Source organism: Artemia franciscana, chromosome 2 (genome assembly GCF_032884065.1).
Source record: "Artemia franciscana chromosome 2, ASM3288406v1, whole genome shotgun sequence".
NCBI classification, from domain to species: domain Eukaryota; kingdom Metazoa; phylum Arthropoda; class Branchiopoda; order Anostraca; family Artemiidae; genus Artemia; species Artemia franciscana.
Window position 1 is genome coordinate 62,848,234 of NC_088864.1, and position 20,977 is coordinate 62,869,210.

General features: G+C 34.6%; 1 protein-coding gene across 4 annotated transcripts in view; it reads right to left on the bottom strand.

The window, feature by feature from the left end:
* Positions 1–20,977, bottom strand: part of LOC136043911 (CAAX prenyl protease 1 homolog) — a 73,154-nt gene that overhangs the window by 36,660 nt on the left and 15,517 nt on the right. For all 4 annotated transcript variants that reach the window (XM_065728952.1, XM_065728953.1, XM_065728954.1 and 1 more), the window contains exons 2-3: positions 6,693–6,800; positions 2,236–2,382 (exon numbers count right to left, since the gene is read on the bottom strand). In XM_065728952.1, coding sequence (XP_065585024.1) covers positions 2,236–2,382; positions 6,693–6,776 — 231 coding nt within the window. In that variant the 5' untranslated portion in view covers positions 6,777–6,800. The remainder of the gene's footprint in view (positions 1–2,235; positions 2,383–6,692; positions 6,801–20,977) is intronic.

The following is a 20,977-nucleotide window of genomic DNA, read 5'->3' on the forward strand; positions in this document are numbered from 1 at the left end:
TTCGCTCTTTAATATAATTTATAGCATCGAACCTTCATGTAACTGCAACCTGGATTCACTTTAAAAATGACTACAAACAGGAAAGAGCCTATGGCTTCTTCATATTTGTAATCGTGAAAGACGAGCTCAAAGAATTGGACAGCTAAGTAACTCCGGTATATGATGTGGTTTGTTCTTTATTGGGTTTCAGATACCTCTACAGCATTGATACAGATGAAACTTTTAAACATTCGGTTTGTAAATAACTGAACTGATCCTTTATATTAATTTGTTTTTTAGGTCTTCCAACAGGCATTATATCACTGGTTGCATTGAAAACTGTAAGCTTAGTGAGGTTTATTCTGTCGTTTCTCTATTTTTATGCTATTATTATTAATTATATCAATTATGTAAAATTTTTGTAAATTATTATGTAAATTATGTAAATTATTATGTTAATTTATGTAGTAAATTATGTAAATTATTATTATTATCAATTATGTAAAAATATACTGATGCCATTATAGCTAACATCATAATTTGCATTTGCTTTTACACCATATATGGTTACAACCTACGATTATGTTGTCATTCCTCAATCTTGTGCACGAAAATAGTTTTTGTAAAAAAATTGATTCTATTTCGAAAATTACTTTTTGTAATTACAAAAGGTTTTTAAGTAGATTAATTTCCTTTAAAACGAGTCATTAAACAGCTCTCTATGATCTTCCACTACCCCTCTAGCTGTGGAGGAAGAAGAAGAAAAATGCCGTATGTGCAGAATGTCGCAGTTCAGCCAACTTGTCTTATTTTAAATTTGCCTTATTTTAGAAAATAGGAGGCAACACCCCTTAAAAGTCATAGAATCTTAACGAAAATCACACCGTCAGATTCAGCGTATCAGAGAACCCTACAATAGAAGTTTCAAGCTCCTATCTACAAAAATGTGAAATTTTGCATTTTTGTCACAAGACAGATGATGGATACGTGTTTATTTGTTTGCTTATTTTTTCCAGGGGTGATCGTATCGACCCAGTGGTCCTAGAATGTCGTGAGAGGGGCTGTTCACTCCTCAACACCCCGCTCTTTACGCTAAAGTTTTTTATGTTTTAAAAAGTAGAGTTGAGAGAAAGAGTCAAACTTTAGCGTAAAGAGCGGGGCGTCGAGGAGGGAACAGCCCCTTTCATATACAGAGAAATTCCTGTTCGTTTTAAGTTTTAATGTCGCTCCTTACTTTCAATTAAAAAAAACTTGTTTTTTTATCTAATTTGAATCAAGAAATTAGCATTATTCCTCAGACATCATACAAATTTTAACACCTAAGATTATGACGCCACTCATTAATCTTGTACACGAAAATACAGCTTTTTCGTTAAAAAAAAATGATTCTATGTTAAACATTATTTTTCTCAATTACAAAAGGTTTTCAAACACATCAATTTCCATAAAAATGAGCAATTTCACAGCTGCAGATGGTAAGAACAATAAAACAGGGCTACTCAACAAAATGATGCAGCACACAGGAATCTATTTAAGTAGATGCAGATTAGAGTCGCGTTTTGTTCAGAGGCTAATGCAGGACAAAATGCAGACAAGTTATACAAAAAGACAGTTATACAAGTTATACAAACCAGACGGCCAAAGCAAAGGATAGTGAAGAACAGACGACAAAAGCGGATGCTTTTAGTTTCCCAGCCTTATTGGCAGATGTCTTAGGTCAAATACTAATAGCAACATAATTGTTTTCTTTTACCAACTACTTGAAAGTTCCCATTTTCACATACAGTGTTCTTTTAAAAGGGAAAATGGTTATTCCAGACTTAAGACATAGTTCATAAGCTAGTCTTTCCCCCATGAGAAACCATGCGAAGAGGGCATGGGGGTTTCACCCCCCGCTTCCGCTGAAAACAAAAACAATACGAAAAAAGCAACGTTTGGAAAAGTTATTATGGTTTTCTGATAATTTTCCAACATTAGCCCCTTTTTTTCTCGTTAAAGTTAAAAGATTAACCCTTTATTGAAAAATCTCTATGTGAACCTTTGTTTTCTATGCCTTTTTTATAACTCAATTTACAGCATACTATGAAACCATATTTTAAAACAAAATTAAGCTTTTCTTTCTTGTATAATGCAAATCCCGGCCATACAAGCTATATATGGTTTTAATCCTGTAAACATTAACTGATTCAAATGTTAAAATTGCCCTTAAACATTGTGTCAAAAAGAAAGCAGTTGAATATTAACATAAAAACTCACAGTATTTATGCACTGTTTGATTGTCCCAGCAACCATTCCGAACCAACTCCTATCAAGTCCATACTCTCTTGACTTTTTAAATGTTTCTTCGTCAATTATGACTCTCACTTCTTTGGGTACTTCCTTATTTTCTTTATAAACCTTGTGCTAAAAGATAGTAATTATAAAAACAGGTGTATGAAAAGGAGGAGAGAGAGAAATAGAGAGAGAGAGAAAGAGGTTAGGCAGAGAAGGTGAAAAAATAACTCGTAGACTGCAGACTCAGAATTTATAAGGAGCGAACAACTATCTTTTTCCTTCTTTAACATGCTTCAACATGTGTTAAAAAAGGAATTGAAATAGCTCTTAGAAAAAGAGCTCTTAGAAAATGCTAATTCTAGAAGCGCATCCATTTCTGGTTGACCCTCCTCCTCCATGGCGCAAACTAAAAATGCGTAAAGTGGGCTTGCTTACGGGTAACATTACTTATAGAGCGAAGCGTATCAGTCCATGAGCTCCAAGGGCAGCGGGGCGAGGTCTGTATTCTATATTTATTTAATAAGCCTCATTTGAGTTTTTTTTTAGTTTTATCACTTTTTATTGAATAAATATAGAACTACTGGTTTCTTTCGTATTATCTGTTTGCCTTGTATTTTGCGAAGCATTTAATTGTTGTCTTTACTGTTGTATTATTTCTTTTACTGCTTCGTCTTCTTACTTTTGTATGACGGGTTTTCAAATAAATAATGGTTCCTTATCCTCCCATTCCAATAAGTACTTGGTTAATCTTTTCTTAAATTGCTGTAGATGTTAAGCCACCTAAACACTCGCCAGAAGCACATTCTAAACACTCAGTCCCAAATAATGAATCATGTATCCTGGCAGACATTTCCTAGTACTAAGCTCAAGTAAGCAAATATTAGCCTTATAAAAATGAGAACAAATATCTGGGCATATATCATTCCGTCATTGATTTACAAAAATTGCAGCCTGGTAATCTCTGAGCTGTGCAACATTCATCATTCTTAACTTTCTATAGCACGTCTCTGTGTCATTGAAAACTTCCAGATATTCCCCAATTATTCTCACCACTTTATTTTATAAAATTTGGATAAGTTTATAATTAGAGTAGAAATTGCTAGCCCATAAAACACAATCAAATCAAACAGATCGTGGTAATAAGCTGTAAGTAAGATTCGACCCTGCTCGATGGTAACCAAAACTCTAAAAAACGGAATTTTCATACCAATAGATACATCAAAAGAATCGAATTTTTATGCTAATTTTAAATATATAAATTTCATCAAGTTTAATCTTACTCATCAAAAGTTACGAGTCTGAGAAAATTTGCCTTATTTTCGAAAAAGGGGAGTAACACCCCCCTAAGTCTTAGAATCTTAATGAAAATCATATCATCGGATTCAGCGTATCAGAGAACCTTGCTGTAGACGTTTCAAGCTCCTATCAGCAAAAATGTGGAATTTTGTATTTTTTGCCAGAAGAAAGATCACGGATGCGTTTTTATTTTATTTTTTTAATTCTTAGGGGTGACCGTATCGACCCAGTGGTCCTAGAATGTCACGAGCGGGCTCATTCGAACTGACATAAAAAGTTCTAGTGCCTTTTTTAATCACTGTATATGTGTTCGAAATATCCAGTTAAATACTTTTATATCTGTTCACTGTCAATTAAAAGGTTTCATCCCTATTTTGAACTGTTTTACTTTCGTCATGGAAAGGCAGTGTGGTCTTCGAAGTTATCTGCATTTTTTATGTACAAGCTTGATGACGTTGAATGGACATTCTCAAATTGAGTGCCAAAAACAGATATGAGCAGGATGAGAAAGCAGCACCTCTACAGAAACATAGAGTTTTAAAACAAGATAGGATCAAACAGTTCGTGCTAACGGACTGTAAGTAAGAGGCGACCCAGCTCAATAGCAATCGAAACTCTAAAAACAGAATTTTGATAACAATAGATTAATTGATACCAACAGATACGAATAGATTACATTAAAGAGTGAACTCAGACGCAAAGGAACTGAACCCTGTGGCTTTGTAAATTTTAAAATATAAAAGATATGCCTTATATTCAATACATTAGAAGTTCAAACCTCAGTTTTCCGCATGACAAGTGGGTATGCTTTCAATTTTACCATCAGAGACTTATGAAGTTCTAGTTGCCTTTTTAAGTAGCCAAAAGATTGAAGGGCATTTAGGCCCCGTCCCCCATACCTTTTTTCTCAAAATCGTCCGATCAAAACTAAGAAAAAGCCATTTAGGCAAAAAAAATATGCAAATTTCGTTCTAAGTATTCATGTGCGGAGAGCCAAAATCAAAACATGCATTAATTCAAAAACGTTCAGAAATTAAATAAAAAAACAGCTTTGTTTAATTGAAAGTAAGGTGCGACATTGAAACTTAAAACGAACAGAAATTACTCCGTATATGAAAGGGGCTGTTCCCTCCTCAACGCCCCGCTCTTTACGCTAAATTTTCACTGTGTTAAAAGTAGATTTGAGAGAAAGAGTCAAACTTCAGCGCAAAGAGCGGGGTGTTGAGGAGGAAACAGCCCCTTTCATATACGGAGTAATTTCTGTTCGTTTTAAGTTTTAATGTCGCTTCTTACTTTCAATTAAAAAAAAACTTGTTTGTTTATTTAATAGTAACTAAAAGTTAAGATAATAAAATGATCTTTTGAATAGAAGTTAGCTGCCTGACTTTTTAAGGTTTGTCTCTTACTATACCAAATAAGAAAGAGCTATAGGTTTTTTTCTGTTTGTAATTTTTTTATACAAAGTTATAACATAAGGGGGGGGGGGTTTAAAATACAGAGTCCAAACAGTAAGATGGTGGCTTCTAAGCAAGTTAAACATAAGTTAAAAAGCAGTACTATATAAAAAACAGAGATAGCATCCTGAAAAGAGAAAAGGAAAGGTATTTAACAGACCAAGTGAAAGGAGCGTTATGAGAATGATAAAGATTATAGAAAAGTAACAATTGAGAGAGCCAAACAATAGAGCAAGTAGCGGTATGATAATGATGAAGTTTATAGAGAAGCAAAAATCGAGGGAGCCAAATGAAAGAGCAAGGAGCAGTGTGATAATCATGAAGATTATAGAGGACCAATAATTGAGGAAACCAAACAAAAGAGGAAGGAGCGGTGTGATAGTGATGAAGATTATAAAGAAGCAATAATTGAGAGAGCCAAACAAAATATCAAGGAGTGGTATCATTACGATAAAGATTACCGAAATTTCAAGTAGTAGTTATTAATAAAAGTTTTATTTAGACTTTTAATTGAACCTTTGACCTCCGGATTAGAATTCCCACACACTATCCACTGCACCACGCAGGCTAGCAAGGGCACAATTTTTAAATAGTTTGTGTTATACTTAAATGATTAAACTAAAAAATGATCATTAGAAAAACTAACCATTGTATATGAGACTTAGTTTACTGCTGATTTTTTGTGGTCCATCTCTTACTATTCCAAGGAAGAAAAGTCTAAGGGTTTTTCCTGTTTGTTATTAGGTATTTTAAGATACAAAAACTAACTATTACATGATATAACAGAAGTGAAATTTTATTTGAAAGAAAATTTTTTGAACGACAAATAGCTCCAACTCATCTAGCCACTTTAGTAACAACTAAATCGCTGTGCCGTTTCCAAGATAAATCACGATCAACATAAAAACCAAGGTTTCGCACACAATTTACCTTATTCAATGGCTCTCCACTCAATAAAATTTTCCACCAAGAATTTTTTCAAAGAATTACACTATATTCTTTACTCAAGAGATATTTTGAGTCCAAATCCAGTCTGCATAAACTTGGCCTAGGTTAATTAGTTTCTTAGACTACTCTGCCTTTCCATTTAAACAAGAAACAAAATATGCTAAAAAGGGAAACAAAACTTAATAACACAGAGAAAAAATTAAAAAAAAAACTTCAAACAAAAAATTAATAGTAAAAGTCTAAAGATTTAGTTCATTTAGCTATTTGAGATTTTGTTTACTATGTTCTTTTTCTTTTGTTTTTCCTGTTACCTTTTTGCAGAGCCTTTGATTGTTTTTCTTTTCTTTATATATTTTGCTTTGGCTAGTATTTTTCTTACACTGAGATGGGTTCAAAGAACAATTTTTTTTTTCTTTAACGTCCATGGTAATTTAACAATATGTAATTACATTTGACGTTAAAATGAAGAATAATGGTTTTAATAGTACTCACAAAAAAAAATATTTATTTTACTGGTCTTCATTTCACTGATTTGATCTCCAGCATCATTCAAGTGCTTCAAAAATTAACATTTGTATTAGATGTTTATACTGATTAAAAATTGGTTTTTAAAATAAATAGTACTTTGTTTTTCAAAAACTGTAATGCTTGTAAAAAAAAAAAAAAAAGCACAACAACAAATATCTAAAAAAAAAAAATAAGTACAAAGGCGGCAAAACACAATGAAAGTAATAGTAATACCTGGCGATATGAAAGGTAAGATTCCCATAGAAATTCGACAGTCATAAAACCAATTGATCCATAGAAAATAAATTTTTCATTCATCTTAGAGGAGCTGTCGTTTTATTTCTAAAACAGAAAAATAAAAGTAGTAAACTTTGAGCTATTTTCTAATGAAAATTTACTATACATTACCCACAGTAGTAGATACATGCAAAAGAGCAAAAACTTGTCATTGTGTATCTGTTTTTCTTCATTTCTTCCATCGTAGCCATCTTATAGAATAAATTTGCATGTACTGCTACTGATTTCAAGGGCCAGAAACAGCATCAAAACCCAACCTCATGACATCTATTATAATTACTTTGTTAGCACATCTGCACACAATAGATCACATTCTTAAAAATATGTAACAGCTTTTGTCAATTTAATATATTTAATGTATAGTACATATTTAATTATATATATACTAGCTGTTGGGGTGGCGCTTCGCGCCACCCCAACACCTAGTTGGTGGGGGCGCTTCGCGCCCCCCCCAAGCCCCCCCGCGCGCGTAAGTCATTACGCGCCATAATAGTTACGCGCCATTGTAGTTGTGTCCCTATGTCCCACCTGTGAATATAGATAGATATATATATATGGTTTTAACTACGTAAAACTTGCGAATATACAACATTCTTTGCTGTCCCATTGTCTTTGCATATAAATAGATTGTCAGGTTTACCGACTCTTGAACATGCAACATATAATGGTCCATGGGAAAACAATCTGTATTCAGATCTATACCTCATGATTCTAATGATTGCCCTTGAGCTTTGTTGATGGTGATTGCTAATCGACCATTCCCTGTCCCGGTGTCCCGGTCGTCATTTACATCCCCCTGTTTCCCCCGGTGTCCCCGTTGTAGTTGTGTCCCTGTGTCCCGGTCGTCATTTATATTCCCTGTGTCCCGGGTCCCGGTCGTCATTTGTATCCCGGTGTCCCGGTCTGTATATACATTCGTTTTTTAGTTTTGTTTTTCTCCTTTATTTTTTTCCTTTTTTTTTCTTTTTTAGCTTATTTAGATTTTTAGATTTTTTAGTTTTTTTATTAGTTTTTAGTTTTTTTTTCTTTTTAGTTTTTTTGTCCCGGTCGTCATTTATATCCCCCTGTTTCCCCCGGTGTCCCCGTTGTAGTTGTGTCCCTGTGTCCCGGTCGTCATTTATATTCCCTGTGTCCCGGTCGTCATTTGTATCCCGGTGTACCGGAGTTGTGTCCCTGTGTCCCGGTCGTCATTTATATTCCCTGTGTCCCGGGTCCCGGTCGTCATTTGTATCCCGGTGTCCCGGTCTGTATATACATTCGTTTTTTAGTGTTGTTTTTCTCCTTTATTTTTTTCCTTTTTTTTTCTTTTTTAGCTTATTTAGATTTTTAGATTTTTTAGTTTTTTTATTAGTTTTTAGTTTTTTTTTCTTTTTAGTTTTTTTGTCCCGGTCGTCATTTATATCCCCCTGTTTCCCCCGGGTCGTCATTTATACTCCCTGTGTCCCGGTGCTTTGTTGATTGCTAATCGAACATTCCTTTTGTCCTGGTCGCTTTCTCTTTGAGTGTCGTCATTTATTTTTTTCTTTTTTAGTTCTTTTAGTTTTTACCTTTTTTAGTTTTTTTTAGTTTTTTTTAGTTTTTAGTTTTTTACCTTTTTTTAGTTTTTTTAGTTTTTTTTAGTTTTTTAGCTTTTTTATTTTTTTTATTAGTTTTTAGTTTTTTTGTAGTTTTTGCCTTTTTTTTAGTTTTTTTAGTTTTTTAGCTTTTTTATTAGTTTTTAGTTTTTTTGTAGTTTTTGCCTTTTTTTAGTTTTTTTAGTTTTTTAGCTTTTTTATTTTTTTTATTAGTTTTTAGTTTTTTTTGTAGTTTTTGCCTTTTTTTTTCTCTTTGAGTGTCGTCATTTATTAGTTTTTTCCTTTTTTTTTTTAGTTTTTTATTGGTTTTTACCTTTATTTTAGCTTATTTTTCAGTTTTTTCCTTTTTTTTAGTTTTTTTTATTTTTTATTTTTTTTAGTTTTTTACCTTTTTTTAGTTTTTTTAGTTTTTTAGCTTTTTTACTTTTTTTTTATTAGTTTTTAGTTTTTTTTGTAGTTTTTGCCTTTTTTTAGTTTTTTCAGTTTTTTTTTTAGTTTTTTATTGGTTTTTACCTTTATAGTTTTTTTAGTTTTTTAGCTTTTTTATTTTTTTTATTAGTTTTTAGTTTTTTTTGTAGTTTTTGCCTTTTTTTAGTTTTTTCAGTTTTGACGTCACCTGATCCAGTTTTTTCAGGTGACGTCACCTGACACATCCATCCATCCATCCACAGACAACTTATTTTTATATATATAGATATATATATATATATATATATATATATCTATATATATAAAAATAAGTTGTCTGTCTGTGGATGGATGGATGGATGGATGGATGGATGTGTCAGGTGACGTCACCTGAAAAAACTGGATCAGGTGACGTCAAAACTGAAAAAACTAAAAAAAGGCAAAAACTACAAAAAAAACTAAAAACTAATAAAAAAAATAAAAAAGCTAAAAAACTAAAAAAACTATAAAGGTAAAAACCAATAAAAAACTAAAAAAAACTGAAAAAACTAAAAAAAGGCAAAAACTACAAAAAAAAACTAAAAACTAATAAAAAAAGTAAAAAAGCTAAAAAACTAAAAAAACTATAAAAACTAAAAAAAGGTAAAAAACTAAAAAAAATAAAAAATAAAAAAAAAACTAAAAAAAAGGAAAAAACTGAAAAATAAGCTAAAATAAAGGTAAAAACCAATAAAAAACTAAAAAAAAAGGAAAAAACTAATAAATGACGACACTCAAAGAGAAAGCGACCAGGACAAAAGGAATGTTCGATTAGCAATCAACAAAGCACCGGGACACAGGGAGTATAAATGACGACCAGGACACAAGTAAAAAAAAAATTAACAAAACTAAAAAGAAGGTAAAAACTACAAAAAAACTAAAAAGAAAAAAAAACTAAAAACTAATAAAAAAACTAAAAAATCTAAAAATCTAAATAAACTAAAAAAGAAAAAAAAAGGAAAAAAATAAAGGAGAAAAACAAAACTAAAAAACGAATGTATATACAGACCGGTACACCGGGATACAAATGACGACCGGGACACAGGGAATATAAATAACGACCGGGACACAGGGACACAACTACAACGGGGACACCGGGGGAAACAGGGGGATATAAATGACGACCGGGACAAAAAAACTAAAAAGAAATAAAAACTAAAAACTAATAAAAAAAACTAAAAATCTAAAAATCTAAATAAGCTAAAAAAGAAAAAAAAAGGAAAAAAATAAAGGAGAAAAACAAAACTAAAAAACGAATGTATATACAGACCGGGACACCGGGATACAAATGATGACCGGGACCCGGGACACAGGGAATATAAATGACGACCGGGACACAGGGACACAACTACAACGGGGACACCGGGGGAAACAGGGGGATGTAAATGACGACCGGGACACCGGGACAGGGAATGGTCGATTAGCAATCACCATCAACAAAGCTCAAGGGCAATCATTAGAATCATGAGGTATAGATCTGAATACAGATTGTTTTCCCATGGACCATTATATGTTGCATGTTCAAGAGTCGGTAAACCTGACAATCTATTTATATGCAAAGACAATGGGACAGCAAAGAATGTTGTATATTCGCAAGTTTTACGTAGTTAAAACCATATATATATATATATATCTATATTCACAGGTGGGACATAGGGACACAACTACAATGGCGCGTAACTATTATGGCGCGTAACGACTTACGCGCGCGGGGGGGCTTGGGGGGGGCGCGAAGCGCCCCCACCAACTAGGTGTTGGGGTGGCGCGAAGCGCCACCCCAACAGCTAGTATATATATATATATATATATATATATATATATATATATATATATATATATATATATATACTAGCTGTTGGGGTACTGGTGTTGGGCCCCCACCAACACCTAGTTGGTGGGGGCGCTTCGCCAACCCCCAAGCCCCCCCCGCGCGCGTAAGTCGTTACGCGCCATTGTAGTTGTGTCCCTATGTCCCACCTGTGAATCTATCTATATATATAAAAATAAGTTGTCTGTCTGTGTGTCTGTCTGTGGATCAGGTGACGTCAAGTTTCTGTGTTGACTGACGTCATGAAATTAGTTGTCGTCATTTTTGCTTTGATGGTGACGTCATTCAAGACTGATGAACTTACCATGGCAAAAGCCGATGAAGATGCTCAAAGAGTCTATGCCAAAAAACTTGCTGCTGATAGAGAAAGTCAGAAAAGAAAGCGTGCCGAGGAATCAAAAGAACAGCAAGGAAACAGGCTTGAGGCTGATAGAGAAAGAAAGAACAGAAAGCGTGCCGAGGAATCATAAGAACAGCAAGGAAACAGGCTTGAGGCTGATAGAGAAAGAAAGAACAGAAAGCGTGCCGAGGAATCAAAAGAACAGCAAGGAAACAGGCTTGAGGCTGATAGAGAAAAAAAGAACAGAAAGCGTGCCGAGGAACTACCAGAGCAACGCGGAAGCAGACTTGCTGCTAAAAGAGAAAGTGAAAAAAGAAGGCGTGCCGAGGAATTACAAGAACAGCAAGAAATCAGGCTTGCTGCTGATAGAGAAAGTAAGAAAAGAAAGCGTGCCAAGGAATCACAAGAACAGCAAGAAATCAGGCTTGCTGCTGATAGAGAAAGTAAGAAAAGAAAGCGTGCCGAGGAATCAGAGCAACCTGAAAGTTATCGCCTGGCATTCAGGTACAACCCAGTCGATGATTATAGCTTGAGTAGATGTGTTCAAATCGGGACAATGTCTAAAATTTGTCCCTATTGCAAGGCCTTGAAATTCAATGGTGAAACAATGGGAATGTGTTGCGCCTCAGGAAAAGTTAAACTTCCTCTATTGGCTGCACCACCAGAGCCATTGAAGACGAATGAATGCTTGCCTGAAAAATTCTAATTTATGGGCGCACGTAAAAATATTAAAATTAACTACAAATATGCGTGTCCGATTGCAAAACGATGACTCTGGTCAAACATTTTCAGATCAATTGCTGACAATTGGAAACGGAAAGCTCCCAGTAGACTCAATTCCAGGACGTATACAACTACCTGCTGATTTCTGTAATTTAGTGACGTCCAAAAATGAATTGATTGAAAAAGTATTTCCGAATATTCTAAAAAATTATAAAAATAATAAATGGCTAAGTGAAAGAGCGATTCTCGCACCCAAAAATATAGACGTCCACGAAATCAACAATATTGTTTTGACCAAGATTCGAGACCAGGCAGTCCTTTACAAGTCAGTCGACACAGTTTTGGAACCAAATGAAGCGGTTAATTATCCATCTGAATTTTTAAATTCCATAGATCTTTCAGGGTTTCCACCACACGTGCTACAACTAAAAATAGGCGTACCAATAATACTTTTAAGAAATATAAACCCACCAAAGCTTTGCGATGGCACTCGACTTGCCGTAAAAAAAAACAATGGAAAACCTAATAGAGGCCACAATCTTGACAGGGCCTTTTGAGGGTGAGGCTGTTCTTATTCCTCGCATTCCCATGATTCCAACGGATCTGCCTTTTCAATTTAAAATATTGCAATTCCCAATTCGATTAGCATTTGCAATCACCATTAACAAAGCTCAAGGTCAATCATTAGAAAAATGTGGTATAGATCTTAAGGGGGTGATTAAGTGAACTGATGGAACTCGAAAATCCCATGTTAAATTGAAAATTTATATTTAAAAAGTACTCAAGTATTCATTGGCGGAAGATGCCGCTTTTAATATCAGGCCATAGCTTCTTGAAGATGCTACAAAATGTTTGAAAGGATTTTGTTCTATTTCCTCTAATTGCTTAGAAATCTTAGAAAATGTCTAGGGATTTTTCACAAGTGTACTCTATGAAGGATATTGCTTTTGGAACAAAATTGGTACTATCATGTGCAGAAGACAACAACCTATAAGATGATTGGAACCATTTTTTGATGTATTTTCCTGTTTTCTAACAGTCCCCTAGAATATTTTCAGCTACCTGAAAATTTTTACAAGTCGGTTGCCATAAAGAATCGTTTCAGATCGCCGATAATAACCCCTAGAGACGAAAATGACAAGCTGGAATAATCAGCTGCTTGTTAATAGTGTGAAATTTTCATAAATTATTTCAATGCAATGAAGAAACATAGAAATGAGAAATAGTCAGGAGCCTTCAGGAAAGTTATGCACACAAAGCCGAAATCATGGGGAAAATTAAATCAAAGCGAGGTATGGAACTGCGAAACTGCGAGAAATTTGGGGATAGGCTAGTGGATAAAGAACCGAAAAGAGTCTAAGGCGGACTATTGCATGGAAGTTGGAAATAATGGACTGGTCAACCCCAAACGAGGCCACGACTACTTTTACCAAGTACAATCAGTCAGCTTGAATGTGCTCAGCTATATACTTGCTTTTTCATGATTTTTTACCCAGAAAGACTTCTACATTGAAAAGATAGACCGCAATCCAGGCTTTTGGACCGAAAAGATTTTTCCCAAGCTGAAAGGATTCTTCATTGATGCTTTGATCCCAAAGTTCCACAGGGGGTTCAATACAAGAGCCGTACTTATAAGATTAATCGTCTAGTACCGGTAACAGGAAAATTCATTTTCCTTACATTCTATCCTTCTTTGTAGTTACATACTTAATTGTATTGTCATTTGAAATAAAATACCTTTGTTTATATTGCTTGTCCTCCAACTTTATCAAACAGTTCGTAGTAACGAACTGTAGTAAAGAGCGACCCGGCTCAATAGCAACCGAAACTCTAAAAAATGGAATTTTGGTACCAATAGCTACATCAAAAGAATCGCATTTTAATGCTGATTTTAAATATATTAAATAAAAAAACAAGTTTTTTTCAACTGAAAGTAAGGAGCGACATTAAAACTTAAAAACGAACAGAAATTACTTCGTATATAAAAGGGGCTGCTTCTTCATCAACGCCCCGCTCTTACGCTAAAGTTTGACTCTTTCCTCCCAACTCTTCTTTTTAAAACAGTAAAAAACTTTAGCGTAAAAGAGCGGGGCGGTTGATGAGGAAGCAGCCCCTTTTATATACGAAGTAATTTGTGTCCGTTTTAAGTTTTAATGTCGCTCCTTACTTTCAGTTGAAAAAACTTGTTTTTTTTATTTAATTTTCTGAATGTTTTTGAATAAATGCATGTTTTGATTTTGGCTCTCCGCAGAGTAATAATTGAAACAAAATTTGAATTTTTTTTTTTTTTTTTTTTTTTTGCTGAATGGCTTACTCATAATTTTGATCGAATGATTTTGGGAAAAAAAGAGCGGGGGAGGAAGCCTAGTTGCCCTCCAATTTTTTGGTTAATAAAAAAAGGCAACTAGAAATTTAATTTATTACGAATGGTTTTATAAGTAAAAGATATACGTAACTTATAAACTAGCTTACGTGAAGAAATTTTTTATTCTCATATTTTTATTTACACATATGAGAGGGTTCACCCCGTCGTCAGTACCTCTCTCTTTACACTAAATCTTAATTTTGGCCCAATTAATTAAGAATGACCCCTGAATCACAAAAGCCGTAGAATAAATAGTTGACATTACTAAAAATACTTTAGCGTAAAGAGCGAGGTATTAGGAGGAGGTGAACCCCTCATATGGGTAATAACTTCTGTTCGTTTTTAAGTTTTGATGCTGCTCCTTACTTCCAGCTGAAAAAAAACTTTTTCATATATATTTTTTCATTGTTTTTTTTTAATAATGTTAGTAAATCCTGCACTCCCTTCATGGAAATTTTCTTCCCCCATGACCAAGTCCTCGATGGAAAGTTCCCCCAGTATATCCCCCTCTTTTCGACCCCTCTCCCCGACCAAAAAATTCTCCTGAAAACACCTGTACACTTCCCAATAACCATTACTATATGTAAGCACTGGTCAAAGTTTTTAACTTGTAACCCCTCGCACGGAGACTATGGAGGAGTAAGTCGTCTCCAAAGACATAGTTATAAGGTTTTTCGACTACGTTGAATAAAATGGCTATCTCAGAATTTTGATCCGTTGACTTTGGGAAAATAATTAGCGTGGGAGGGGGCCTAGGTGCCCTCCAATTTTTTTCGTCGCTTAAAAAGGGCACTAGAACTTTTTATTTCCGTTTGAATGAGCCCTCTCGCAACATTCTAGGACAATTTGGTGGATACGATCACCCCTGGAAAAAAAAAACAAAACAAAAAAAAACAAATAAACACGCATCCGTGATCTGCCTAAAAGTCATAGAACACTACTGTAGAAATTTCAAGCTCCTATCTGCAAAAATGTGGAATTTTGTATTTTTTGTCAGAAGGCAGATCACAGATGCGTGTTTATTTGTTTGTTTTTTTTTCAGGGGTGATCGTATCAACCCAATGGCCCTAGAATGCTGCAAAAGGGCTCATTCTAACGGAAATGAAAAGTTCTAGTGCCTTTTTTAAGTGACCAAAATCTCGGAGGGCACCTAGGCCCCCGTCCCACGCTAATTATTTTTCCAAAGTAACCGGATCAAAATTCTGAGATAGCCATTTTATTCAGCGTAGTCGGAAATCCTTATAACTAAATCCTTATAAGTGTACAGACGTCTTCAGGGGCGTTTTCATTTGGTCTGGGGCAGGGTTGAGAAGAGAGGGATATGCTGGGGAAACTTTTCATGGAGGAAGAAAATTTCCATGAAGGGAGCGCAGGATTTCCTACTATTATTAAAAAAAAACAATGAAAAAATAAATATGACAAAGTTTTTTCAACTGAAAGTGAGGAGCAGCATTAAAACTTAAAAGGAACAGAAATTATTACGCATATGAGGGGCTCACCTCCTCCTAATACCTCGCTCTCTACGCTAAAGTATTTTTAGAATTTCAACTATTTATTCTACGGCTTTTGTAATTCAGGGGTCATTCTTAAGAAATCGGGACAAAATTTAAGCTCTAGTGTGAAGAGGGAGGTACTGTTGAGGGGGTGAGCCCCCCTCATATATGTAATAAAAATGTGAGAATACAGAAGTTCCTTACGTAAGCTAATTTGTAAGTTACGTATGTCTTATTTTTTACTTTATTTTTACTACGTATGTTTATTTTTACTAATAATTTTACTAATAAAAAAATTCGTAAGAAATTAAAAGTTCTAGTTGCCTTTTCAGGTAACCAAATAATCGGAGAGCAACTATACCTCCTTCCTCGCTCCTATTTTTTTCTCAAAATCGTTTGGTCAAAACTATGAGAAACCCATTTAGCCAAAAAAATAAATACCCAAATTTCGTTTTAATTATTCATCTGTGGAGAGCATAAATCAAAACATGCATTGATTAAAAAACGTTAAGAAATTAAATTAAATAAAAACAAGTGTTTTTAACTGAAAGTAAGGAGTGACATTAAAACATAAAACGAACAGAAATTACTTCATATATGAAAGCGGCTGTCTCCTCATCAATGCCCGGTCTTCACGCTAAAGTCTGACTCTTCCTCTTAACTCTATTTTTTAAAACAGTAAAAAACTTCAGCGTAAAGAGCGGGGCGTTCATGAGGAAGCAGTCCCTTTCATATACGAAGTAATTTCTGTTCGTCTTAAGTTTTAATGTCACTCCTTACTTTCAGTTTTATTTTTTTTTTAATTTAATTTGTAAGAAAACTTTGGTTTTCTAAGAATCCTCGAAGAAAGCTTTCAACTAAGTTCGCTGTTTAGTTTCGAATTAATGAAATGAGGTATTTTAAATAGCCTATCCCTAGGAAATAAAGTGGAAGAAACAATAAATTTTAAAATGCATTCTATGCATGCCGTCACAGTTGCATATACATGGGCATTTTGTACTTGAGAATGATAGTGCTCTTTTGCTCATTTTCTAATCTCCCTTGGTCGGTAACCAAGCTTTGCAAGACACTGTCAAATATATTATTATTTCTCGGCTGAAGCATCTCACCAAAGGAAGCTGTCAATCAAAACCTTTGACAAGACTTGATAATTGGTGCTATTTGAAGTTTTGACAATCGACGATCTCTAGAGAATTAAAAGACAGAAGGGTAACCTTACTTCAATTCTGAAGCTCGATGTTTTCAAGTTCACTTAATCACGGCCTTAATACTGATTGTTTTTCCCATGGACAATTGTACGTTGCATGTTCGAGGGTCGGTAAACCTGACAATCTATTTATATGCAGCGACAATTGGACAGCGAAGAATGTTGTATATTCGCAAGTTTTACGCAGTTAATTTGTATTGTATCTATCTATCTATCTATCTATATAAAAACGAGTTGTGTGTATGCATGTTTGTTTGTTTGTAAAAAGAGCGTTTGCATATGATGTCATTATTAGTACATACGGCTTTGTATATGCAGAGACAATGGGAAAGCCAAGAATGTTGTATATTCTCAATTTTTACGTAGTTTAACTCCTGCAGACGAAATGAATGCTTGCCTAAATCATTCTAATTTATGGGCACACGTAAAAATATTAAAATTAACTACAAATATGCGTGTCTGATTGCAAAACGATGACTCTGGTCAAACAGTAGACTCAATTTCAGGACGTATACAACTACCTGCTGATTTCTGTAATTTAGTGACGTCCAAAAATGAATTGATTGAAAAAGTATTTCCGAATATTCTAAAAAATTATAAAAATAATAAATGGCTAAGTGAAAGAGCGATTCTCGCACCCAAAAATATAGACGTCCACGAAATCAACAATATTGTTTTGACCAAGATTCGAGACCAGGCAGTCCTTTACAAGTCAGTCGACACAGTTTTGGAACCAAATGAAGCGGTTAATTATCCATCTGAATTTTTAAATTCCATAGATCCTTCAGGGTTTCCACCACACGTGCTACAACTAAAAATAGGCGTACCAATAATACTTTTAAGAAATATCAACCCACCAAAGCTTTGCAATGGCACGCGACTTAATACTGATTGTTTTTCCCATGGACAATTGTACGTTGCATGTTCGAGGGTCGGTAAACCTGACAATGTATTTATATGCAGCGACAATTGGACAGCGAAGAATGTTGTATATTCGCAAGTTTTACGCAGTTAATTTGTATTGTATCTATCTATCTATATAAAAACGAGTTGTGTGGATGCATGTTTGTTTGTTTGTAAAAAGAGCGTTTGCATATGACGTCATTATTAGTACATACGGCTTTGTATATGCACAGACAATGGGAAAGCCAAGAATGTTGTTTATTCGCAATTTTTACGTAGTTTGAAACACATATATAAATCTATCTATATTCACAGGTGGGACACAGGGACACACCTACAATGGCGCATAACTAATATGGCGCGTAACGACTTACGCGCGCGGGGGGGCTTGGGGGGGCGCGAAGCGCCCCACCAACTAGGTGTTGGGGTGGCGCGAAGCGCCACCCCAACAGCTAGTATCTATATATATAAAAATAAGTTGTCTGTGTGTCTGTGTGTCGAGTGACGTCACTGTCCGCATATGACGTCTGAATTATTTCATCACATACCAATTCAAAAACGAATGTATTCAAGCCGAAGTAGCTCAGTTATATAACTACCTGTGTTGGCGCAGTGGGTTTGACCTTAGCGTGGTAATACGGGACCCAGAGATCGAACCATGCTGCAGGAGTGCACTACAGGGCCGACGCAGGGACCTTAGTAGTCAAGAAGCGTCGTTAATCCGATACAGATACAAATACAGTAGCTCAGTTGGTAAAGCATTATGTTCCAGGTTCTAGGTCCGAGAGGTTCCAGGTTCGAACCTTGGCTTTAGCATTAATACAAAAGAAGAAAAACTAAAAAAGATAAAAACTACAAAAAAAAACTAAAAAGAAAATACTAAAAAAACTAAAAAAGCTAAAAAACTGAAATTTGTTTTGACTCTCGCTGTCCAGGTGGATTTTCATCTTACTGCGCGGTTTTGCGTTCTTTAGCCGCAAGCCTGTTTTCTTGCTGTTCGTGTGATTCCTCGGCATGCTTTCTGTTCTTACTTTCTCTATCAGCCGCAAGCCTGTTTTCTTGCTGTTCTTGTGATTCCTCGGCACGCTTTCTTTTCTTACTTTCTCTATCAGCAGCAAGTTTTTTGGCATAGACTCTTTAAGCAGCTTCCTCGGCTGTTGCCATTGTAGATTCTACAGTCATTTTACAATTAAACATTTTTCCGTCCACGATCTTCTTACAATTAAAAATTTGTCTTTGAACGAATTTCTTAAATACCTTTAATGATGTCATCGTCATAACAAACATGACGACAACTAACTTCATGACGACATGATGACATGACGTCACTCGACAGACATAACACACATACAACTTATTTTTATATATATAGATACATTTAATTAAATAAATATATATTATTATGTAAATTATAATATTTATGATTTATATAATAAAGATAATATATATTTAATATATATATATATAAATTTAATCTGTATTTCAATCCGAGTTCAAACTAGGCATCTATTCAGTGAACACCTCTTGTGTGCTGAGGGGATTACATGATAAAAAACCAGTTTTTGGTTATATTGATCTTGTGCATTATATGATTCAATCATAATAGAATAAGCTATGTTAGGCAGATAGTAGTGAACGAGTTAACATTTTTACTGATATTTGACAGCTTATATAATATGAACTTTGCTAGTTAAAAATTGGATAATATAGTAAGATGAGTGGGACGTCAGATTACAGTGGAAGAAAGTACGTGAGGCTTACCATAGAAAGATAAGTACCTTTCTTTGTTAAAATAATTTTGTAGTAATAAAGGTATAATGGCAGAGAATAAAGCCCAGACTTATGTCAGATATGCTAGCAAAGATTAACGAAATGAGCTTACATATAAAAAAGATTGACCCAATAGCTCAATACGTATCATCGATCAGCACGGATCTGGGAATATTGTCTCAGTGAATGGACACATCAGTGAATGAATTTAAACAGCACAGCGCTATAATTCAATCTGAAGTGGCTAGCTTACACAAAGAACTTGAGCTAACAAAATCAAAGTTACAGAAGCTTGAAGCTGATGGTAAGTGGTGTATCCTCATTTTACATAACTTTGATCCAATTAGAAGAGGTCATTCATTTTAGATTTGATTTCTGCTGTTAACAGCATTATCCCAAACACAAAAAACCACCCTAGTGATTTTAGAGATGCGTTTCACCTAAAATCAACCCGCGGTATTCCCCCTGTCTGAATAAAATTTGGTACTGTATCTGCCAAAGACTTCGTATTGAAATTAAGCGTATATCTGCGTCAGGACAAAGTATTAGTTAGTCTGCAGTACACACAACAAAAAATGTTGGCACGAAGCCAACTAAAAATCTAGATGGAATAAAATGAAAAACGATGGTCAATCAGACGTGAAGTTATGTGGTTTGAAATTGATTACAAGAAATAAATGTTATCGTTATAATTTTTAAACAGGCAGAACTAAAGAATTAAAGAACAATGAGACTGTGGAAAAAAAGAAGTAATGGGTGACAGCAAGGAGGTAATTTAGAAAGTTGAATGTCAAATAAAGTAGCTAGAGAGAGAAGTACTTCCCAAGTGTCTCTGGAGAGCGCTAATTTGCAGATGTTGTTTAGTAGTGCACATAGCATTTTTGACTATAGAAATGAGTTGACCCCATACGCTGCAGTGTGCAAAAACTCTATGCCAGCTGCTTCCAGTCAGGCTTCTAAAAGGTCGAATGGGGAAGTTATTAGCCCTAATGACCCAACATATCATAGTGGAAGGAACACTAGACACTTTTTCTGCAACTGTATAAATTCATTTAGTAATGAAAGGCAAGATTTTGCGCCATAGAAACCTGGGATTTAATCAGAGAGAAAACAGCGAAAAATCAAACTGGAACTAGGAATTAACAGGCCATGGTGAAAAAAAAAACATGCGAAAATCGTGTATTGGAACATTCAAGGGTTTGCGGAAGACAAAATCCATGGTTTATTGAGCTTAAGTTGTTGCAAGTGGGACTTGATAGCAGTGGGTTAGACTTGGTTGGAAAGTCCCATATTTATAGAAGAATACTTAATTTTGATGTCCAAAGGAAAAAATCAAGAAATGGAACAATGTATGGAGGTGTTGCTCTTCTATTATCAAATTTTTTTTTTTGAGTAAAGTTTCAAGCCTGAAAAGTGTGTCATGTAATCTAGTGTGAATTAGAGTTTGTTTTTCAAAAGTAAACATTATATTCTGTACTGTATATATTCCACAGAGTCCAGTTCATTTTTGGAAGAGGATACTCGGACAAATCTTGAAAGGGAAAAATGTGTCTGTTCAAAACTGTATCCTGC